General features: G+C 57.8%; 1 protein-coding gene across 1 annotated transcript in view; it reads right to left on the bottom strand.

The window, feature by feature from the left end:
* EFNB1 (ephrin B1) overlaps nucleotides 1-6,587 on the bottom strand; it is a 53,347-nt gene extending 46,760 nt beyond the window's left edge. The window contains exon 1 of the mRNA XM_075161891.1: nucleotides 6,309-6,587. Coding sequence (XP_075017992.1) covers nucleotides 6,309-6,424 — 116 coding nt within the window. The 5' untranslated portion in view covers nucleotides 6,425-6,587. The remainder of the gene's footprint in view (nucleotides 1-6,308) is intronic.
* Between the last annotated feature and the right edge of the window lie 2,190 nt (nucleotides 6,588-8,777).

The raw sequence follows: 8,777 nt of genomic DNA on the forward strand, positions 1-8,777 counted from the left end.
TTCCCAAATTCCGTCCTGAAGGCGCAGGGACAGAGAGCTGGTGCAGCGTGCCCTGGGCATCCCGCCCCAGCACCTCCGCGCTGGCACCAGCAAGAGCCAACCCACGTCAAACCGGGTTAACACGAAGCCTCTCACCACGGCCCAACCCCGCCGGGCCAGCAGACACGGCACGCGTGGACGTACGTGCAGGCGCAGCACCACGGCGGGACGGAGCCCTTGGGAAACACCGAGGGAAGTTCACGGTTGGACACTAACGAGCTCCGGCTCTCGGCGCAGCCCCCACGGCAGCCCCGCTGGCAAAGCCCGGTCCCACGGCCTCGGAAAGGGGGAGCAGCCCACCTGGGAAGGGCCGGCTGCGGGTAGGAAAAGGTTATTTCAGAGCAGCCGAGCCAGGGTTATAAATAGCTGGCATTTTTGAAGCGCAGCTGCTCGGCTTGGCCGGGGCGGCATTGCCACGCCGGCACCTGAGCCGGGTCAGAGCCCGCCCGGGGGCGCCGGCGGGGAGAGCTCACAGAGGAGAAGCCACCGCTCGCTGAAACACGGCGAGTAACCCCCCAAACCTGTCCCCCCATCCTCTGGCCCTCCCGAGGGAGGAGGCTGCTGGAGGCCCCCGAGCCCCCCCTCCCCGCCGGGCGTCAGCCACAGCCTCTGCGGGGTTTGGCTCCAGCCCCAGAGGAAGATCTCCGCTCCCCGAAAGCGCAGGGGCCATGCAAACCCCACCCCGTGCACAAACCCAGCCTAACCAAGCAGGACGTTTAGCCCTGGCTTGTCCAACTTGTCTGGGACCGAGCCTGGACAGGCTGGCGGAGCCGGGAGCGCCGGGATCCCAAGGCTCCAGCACAGCCACAAGCTGAGCACCGGTGCTCCAACCGGCGACGACACACAAGGGGCAAGGAGAACCTCCCCGAAGGACGCCGGGGGTGCACCGAGGGGTGCCGAATCTCTCCGCGAGCAGGCGAAACACCACCAGCACCCCTCCTGCTCGCCGGAGGAGGCTTCTCTGCCACAGCACCCGCCCCAGAGCGAGGGACGGGAAGGAGAAAAGCGGTGGAAAGCAGCAGAAAGGACCCCGGCTCTTTCGAGGCGAGCACAACAAAAGCCCCGCAGCACCGCCGCCGCATTCCTGCCCAGATGTGACGCCGAGATAGCGCCGAGCCCAGAGTCCTCCTCCTGCTCTCCCGATACAAGCAATCATTAATTAGACACAGAATGGATTTCAGCTTTGTTTCTCCCCACCCTGTTTCAGCTGCCAGACTCCAAGTAGCATGTGCTACTGATCGGTACAAGATGTTTTCCCACCGGACCCCAGCGCTCCTCGGGCAGCCCGGCTTCCCAGCAGCACTGCCACCGCTCTGCTGATTACGGGGTGCCCTGCCAGCGGGGCAGGGACCGGAGAGCCACGGGGAAGCTGTAGGATTCGGAAATCCTACATGGAAAGAAGGGGCCAACCCTGCTGCTAAGCCCCCAGTTTCCAGGGGACAACCCAAACGCCTCCTGACGCGCGTCGTGCAAGGGGCTGCACGTGCGTCGGGGCTCCTGGTGATCCCCCTGACCCGTACAAACACGCGCAGGGCTCGGGGGGACCCCGGCCCACCCAGTAAAGCTGCTCAGAGGGGACCCCTGCCCACCCGGCCGGGGCCGCGCCGTGCGAGGGCGCATCCCACCCTGCCTGTTTGGGACAGGGATCCAAGGAGCAGCTCCAAACCAAAAGCGATGAAGTCGCCCAGGTGCGGCAGCGGAGGGACGCAGCCCCCCGCCAGCTCCCCCCAGCCCTCCGCGGCCAGAAATGGCACAAAAGCCCCGTCCCGTCCCCGCTGCCACGCGGCTCCGAGGAGCTGCAGCAGCTGTTTCGCTCTGGAGAAAGCTACGGCTCCTTTTACAATCAATCAGCCACCCCATCACGGCTCTTTTTTTCTTTTAAAGGAAGCAGTTAAATCCATTTTATAGAATCCAGTGGTATTTACCCAGCTACTGCAATAGCCGCAACCCTGCCTTCACTTTTTTTTTTTTTTAATTTAAGTTAATGAAGTCATTCCCAAACGACACGCAAGGAGCCCTGGGTGCTCCTTTCCCCCAGGCACAGCGAGAAGGGTAACCTCGCTGCTGCAACGGGGGCCGGGCACGGGGCTTTCTGTCTCGGGGGGAGCGAGGGCAAGAGCCCTCGGTGCTGGGAGGGCAGTCAACAGCCGGGCACCCAAAGGGTCCCCCCCAGCACCCTCCCGGCATGCTTGGAAAGGGCTCCTCCATTCCAGAGGGAAACTCCAACCGGGATGCAGACCATCCAGGCTCACTTAATCCAAACCAGCCTTCGGAGATTAAGCAAAGCCCCGGGGAGGCAGGGGTGTGCGCGGGGGCCATGGGGTCGCTTATGGGACTCTCCGCGCCCCCCACCCCCGGGGAGCCCCCACCTCCTGGCCCTGCATGCTCCCAGGGAGGAGGGAGTCTCCGAAGGCTCCACGAGCCAAACACGGCTTTTAATTAAAAATAAGCAGCGTGTTTTCACTATTTCCCAACTCCTTATACTGCAAAGCGCCTTATGCGCCCACTGGTACGGTAATTAAATTACATCTGCTCCGACAAGTGTGAGCCCACCGATGCAGAGCTCCAGGCCAGCCATTCCCCTCGGAAACAGCCTTCCCGCAAGCACTTTGTCCCTCGTAAAAGGCATTAAAAAAGGCAAAGATACGCCAGGCTTCAAACTCAGCGCTTACAGAATTCAATAGGACACCATAATGTCATTAAAGACAGAATAAAAATACCACAAAGGATTAGACTTTTGTCTGGTTCGGTTTTTTCCCCCCTCCTCCACACTTTCTTTTTTTAAAAAAAATTGCGTTTGTCTTGTTTTTAGAAAGTTGCTGGGTTGCTCCACAGAGCGAGCGAGCGGAGCCGCGGAAAACTTATATGAGGGAAAGAGAGAAAAGCAGAGCCGAAACGACCCGTTCTTCAGAGCCGTGCGGATGATGTGTCCCATTTCCCCCACCTCCTTATTAAAATACTTTCTGGAGAGGCGAATTCCAGCCTGAAATGAATTTTCCAAACCATATTTTATTAGGAATGCTTCCTTTTAATGGTCGGCACAGGAGCCCACCAGGGTCAATATTTCTCCAAAATTACAGCCAAGGGAGTTCAGAAAGGATTTAGCCAGAATTTCTCCTGCAATTCCCGGCTGTCCAACAAGAGCACGCTCCCACCAACCCCCCAGCCGAGCAGCAAAAAGGCCGATTAAATCCTGAAAGCACCCTCCACCCCCTCCCATGAAGCCCCCTTTGGACACGGTGGAATAAAATTAAAACCATATTGGCTCCCCGAGACCCCTTCCAAGGGGCTCCGCAGACGTCCCGGGGAAAGCTCGCTCAGAGCGGATCTCACTTAGCCCGAGCTTGTCCCAAGCGCGGGTTTGTGACAATTATCATCTTTTATCCAGCAAAAGCCTTTCTAGGCCTATTTTTTTTCCTTTTAAAAACACAGAATTATTCACAATAGGAAGACGTGACCATTTCACTGCTGGCTTTTGGACACACACCTCGGAGCAGAAGGGAAACGTTTCCCCAGCGCAGCATACCGTGCCGCAGCTTAAGCCAGTCTTAACTCGACCAGGAAATCGTTCCTTCTATCGGATGCGTTATCAGCGTCCCTCCGATAACCACCACGAGACCAGGGACCTGCCGGTGACGTCCCAGCCAAGTCATAAGCCCACGCTTTGTAAGCGCAGCCCCGAGCTGCCCAGGGGAGGGAAGGGCAGAAAAATATTTTCATTATTTACAGTGACACCACCAAGGCCAGACGGCCCAACGCGCGACGCTTTCTCCTTCTATCTGTTGGAAAATTCCACTTAGCGACGTTATTTTTAAAGGCTTTAGCTCTCTTTACTCTAAAAACAAGAGTTAAAGCTCGGCGGAGCGGGGCAGGGGGCTGGCACAGACACGGCATCGCCCGCGGAGTGCCGGAGGAAGGGGTTTGAAAGCCCAAAGTACGACGGCGAGCGCACGTAGGGGTTTTTTTAACGCATCTATCCCGGAGAGTAAGCCCAGCCTAATAAAGAGCACGGCTCTTCCTCGAGCTGGAACCGGACTTTGTGCAGCAGGCAGTTCCCCAGACTCAACCGCGTTCGTAGGCAGGAGCGGCCGTGAAGAGGCTCTGCCCAGCGCCACGCAACCTGCGGAACTCGGAGGCAGCAGCATTAAGGCGTAAAATAAAGTGAGGGACCCCAAAAACAGACCCCAAAGAGGAGGGTCCGGGGCCAGGCCGCACGGGCACAGACCGGCAGGGTGAGAGTGGGAGCATGGCCGGTCACCCACAGCCCCCACCACGGCAAAAACCAACCACCGCCCCTGCCCCGCCGCGGGGATCCCTCCCCAGCACCCGTCCCGCCCCGGCAGAGCCGTTTCTGGGTGGGAACGCCGACATTTTGGGCACTTCCCACCTTCTCCCATCCCTGTGGGGCCACGGGGCTGGGGAAGCACCGGCGCTGCCCCCGAGGCCCCCAGGAGCTGTCCCCACGCCGAGTGGCACGCAACCAGAACGCTGCGCCGAGGGTGGATGACCACCGAGCTCCAAATCGGGGGAGAAGCGAGAAACACCTCAAACCACCCCGGGACGCCCCGCCGGGGAGGGATGTCTCCGAGCCCACCCGGGGCTCGGTGCCGGCAGCCCCCCCGGCAGGTGGGGAGGACGGTGGAAAACCCCCCGGCGTGCCACCCCCCGGCTGCCAGCGTGCCCACCGCATCGCCGCCGCCCGACTCCCCAGGCCTCGCCGATTTAATAAAAGCCGACGCTAATAAAGCGGGCTGGGGCGACATGGCGTCCCCCACCAACACCACCGAGCCAAAGCCATTTCTACCGCCAGCCGCCCTTTTTCAACTAAAAAGGGTATTTTCCAGAAGCGATTTGCCTCCCCCTCGCCGACATCGCAAACACAACGATCGATTCCCGAGGGCGAAGGCTCCTTCTCTCTCCAGTCCAAGCCAACAGACGCATCTCCAAGAGGAAGGGAATAAAAAACACACCAAGGAGGAGAATTCTCCTGCGGGAGCCCCCGCAGCCCCCGTCCAACGCGCCAACGGGCTGGAGCTCGAGGGTGCATGTGCCAGCAAAGTTGACTTTTCCCCCCCACCCCCCAAAAAAAAAAAGAAAGAAACATTTGGTTGGAATGCAAGTGCCCAAGTTGTCCAAATTGTTCCATTTCTCTCCAACCCGCAAAAACTCTTTTTTTTTTTTTTTTTTTTTTTTTTAAGAAAAATGTGGTGGTGGGAAATCAGACTAAAATCAGGATTATTTTTTTTTCAAACCGAGCAGAGGCGAAGATAAACCAACACTCCGTGATCTACAAGATAAAGCCCAGCACGAGGGCTACCAAAACCACCCTGACACCACCATCCCCAGCCAGCAGCCACCGCGGCCGAGCACCTCCTCCTCCTCCTCGCCCTTCATCCCGGCGCGCTGGGAGAGCCCCTTCTCATTGTTCTGCATCTCAGCCGGGGCAGAGACACGTCCGCACGCATACAGCACATATGTATATATATGTAATTTAGCTCTGTATAGCCGGGGCAGGGCTGCAGAGGAGCCGCCGGCTTTGTTCAGACCGGGACCCCCTCTCGGCTTCCACCGCGGGGGGGGGGGTCCCACCGCCGGCCGACCCCCCCCCGCAGCCCCCCCGCCTTCCTCCACGGCCTGCTTTTGGAAGAGAAAACCCAGGAAAAAAAAAAAAAAAAAGAATAAAAAAAGGTAATAAATCCAACTCTAGCGTCGGCGTGGTAGAGGGGATCGGCGATCCGGCACGGGGGCGGCCCCCCGGCACCCTCCGGAGCGCGGCCGGGCGAGGGGCGGCGGCGCCCGCGGGGCCTCCCCAAATCCCGGGGGGGGGAAATGTTAAAGGTGAAAAAATTAAAAAAAAAAAAAAACTAAAACGCATTTTAAAAAATGAAAAAAATATTTAAAGAGAAGAAAATCTTTAAAAGCCAAAAGAATTTTTAAAAATTGGAAAAAAAAATTTAGAAGTACATTTCTTTTTTTTTAAAAAAAAGGTAAAAGCCCGCAGCAGCCAAGCGCGCCCCGGGAGAAGCAGCCGGGGCTCGGCGAGGGGTCCGTACTCCAGCCGGGGGTCGCTCCTCTCCGTCCGTCGACCGCAGCCTCCAGCCGCTCCTCGCGGTGCCCGCTCCGCTTCCCGGGGAGGGATTTTTTCTTAAAAATCTTGCGGTTTTGGTTAATTTTTTTTTTTTTTAAATTTTAGGGTTTTTTTTTTTTTGCCGGGGGGGTGCGAGGCGGGTTCCCCCCCCCGTTCCCCCGCGCCCCTCCGCCGCACGTACTTGGGGTTACCGGCGCTCCAGGAGACCGGTTCCAGGCTCTTGGCGAGCGGCGCGGCCAAGCGGCACAGGGCGAGGAGGACGCCCAGCAACCACCGCCCGCCGCGGGGCCGCGCCATCGTCCCTCGGCGGCGGGACGGGACGGGCGTCAGGCGCCCATGCCGCTTCCCCGCCGCCTTCCTCCGTCTCCCGTCCCGCCGCCTCCGCCGCCGTCCCCTCCCGCACAGCGGCGCCGCCCGCCGCGACGATCGCTCTACTCCTCCGCGCAGGCAACGGAACGGGCAGCCCTAAGCGGGGCGGCCAATCGCTGAGCGGCGCGGGGGGGGGGCCTTGCGGCGCGGGGACACGCCCACTTTCGCTTCTTAAAGGGCGCGCCTACCTTTTTTTCCGCTCCCCCCCCCGCTGTATCCCCCCCCCCCCCAAGTGCTGACCGGGCGAGGCGGGGACGGGCGGGGGGACGGGGATGGGGACGGGCCGTCGGGGCGCCGGGGTCCCGGCGCCCCAACGGCCCGTCCCCATCCCCGTCCCCCTGTCCCCGCCTCGCGCGGCATTCAGCCGCGATCCAACAGCGCCCCCTAGCGGACGCCGGTGGCCCCGCCCCTGCCTGAAAACCGCAGGCAGCGCTGCCTGCTCCGGGGGAGCGCTGGGCGGGGGGGGGGAGGTGTGCCGGTGAGTCCCGGCTTTGGGGGCGGAACGGCTCCCGTTTAGGCTGATTTACCCTGAAATGCGACATAAATTCACCTTTTTTTCAAGTTTTTTGGAGGTTTTTTGGAGTTTTGGGGGGTTTTTTGGAGGGTTTTGGCGGGTTTGGGGAGGTTTTTTGAAGGGTTCTGGAGGCTTTTTAGGGGGTTTGGGGAGTTTTTTGGGGCTTGGAGGGGGGGAACAAACTCCGGAATCAGCTCACTTTCTATTAAGAAAGTTTTTAAAAAACCTCTGGAGTCAGTTCGCTTTCTATTATAAAAATAATAATTAAAAAAAACCCTCTGGAGTTAGTTCAATTTCTATTAATAAAATTAAAAAGAAAAAAAACTCCAGAGTCAGTTCACTTTTTTTAAGAGAAATAAAAAAAAAAACCACCTCGAGTTAATTCACTTTATATTACCAAAAAAAAAAAAAAAACAAAAACATTTGGAGTCAGCTTAATTTGTATTAAGAAAATTTGAAAATAAACAACTCTGGAGTCACTTCACTTTCTATTACAAAAATAAACAAAAAAACTCTGGAGTTAGTTCTCCTTCTATTAAGAAAATTTAAATTAAAGCTCGAGTCAGTTTGCTTTCTATTACAAAAGTTTCAAAAAACCCTTCGGAGTCAGTTCAATTTCTATCAAGAAAATCAAATAAACCCTCCAGAGTCAATTTGCTTTCTACTATGAAAATTTAAAAAAAAACCCAGTCCGGAGTCAGGTCACTTTTTAGTAATAAAATTTAAAAAAAAACAAGTCAGTTCACTTTCTATTACAAAAATTGGAAAAAAACCCTCTGGAGTCAGTTCACTTCAAATAAGAAAACTTTAAACGTCCTCGTTTTGCAACACCCCGAGCCACATTGATCTCCGTTACTTTTTTTGTTCATCTATTTCCGCATTTCTCCCCCGGCACCTTCCCTGGCAAACTTGGGTGGAGATCCGTCAGCTCTCTGCATTTTAAAATAAAACCCCGCCGTGGGGTGCAGCGTGCTGCCGAGGCCGCCCGGCGCAGGCGTGCCGCAGGGCACCCTTCTGACGACACCCCCAGTCCCAAGAGATGAAAATAAGGAGAAAAATAAAATGATTATTTCCATTTTTTGGAGGGAGGATGGGGTCCCATGGCTGAGGAATGGGGAAGCGCTGCCTGCCCTGCCTGCTGCCTGCCCGTTTCTCGCTATTCCTGCCCCATCATCTCTGCCGATGACATCACAATCGGTTGCCATGGCGATGCCGGCTCTCCCGGCACAGGCTCAGGTGGGGATCCAGGAATCCTTCAGGAGGAGGATGCTGTGCCCAAACCACCCTGATGGGCAGAGGCAGATGGAGGCCGGGATCACTTCGGGGTCACTTCAGGATCTCAGCCCCGGGGCGTGGACCCCCTCACCCCACACCAGTGGAGACCAGTTTGGTGCTGACGGGTGCTGGTGCATCCTAGGGATGAGGGGAACAGGCGCGCGAGCCAGGCGAGCGCCGCAGGTAGGCAGAGCCACCGCCGAGCATCCAAAGGTCACCCGGTGCCACCTTACCGCGGGTTCAGCTGGCACGGCCGCAGCCGGCACGCCGGGATGGCTGTGTGCCGGGTAAACCCCCGGTTCATTGCCCCTGCCCGTGTGGGAATGCCTCAGCAGGCACCGAACCGAACACGCTAAGGTGGAGAGGGCACCGCGGCGCAGGGAGAGGTCTCATGCGTGGCAGTGGGGCACCTGGGAGAGGTGGGCGCCGGTCTGGGAGAACGGGAAAACCCTTTCCCACCCCTTCCCAGGGTCGCTCCTGCGGCGGGGAACA

The sequence above is a fragment of the Calonectris borealis genome, chromosome 13, assembly GCF_964195595.1.
Source record: "Calonectris borealis chromosome 13, bCalBor7.hap1.2, whole genome shotgun sequence".
Classification (NCBI taxonomy): Eukaryota; Metazoa; Chordata; class Aves; order Procellariiformes; family Procellariidae; genus Calonectris; species Calonectris borealis.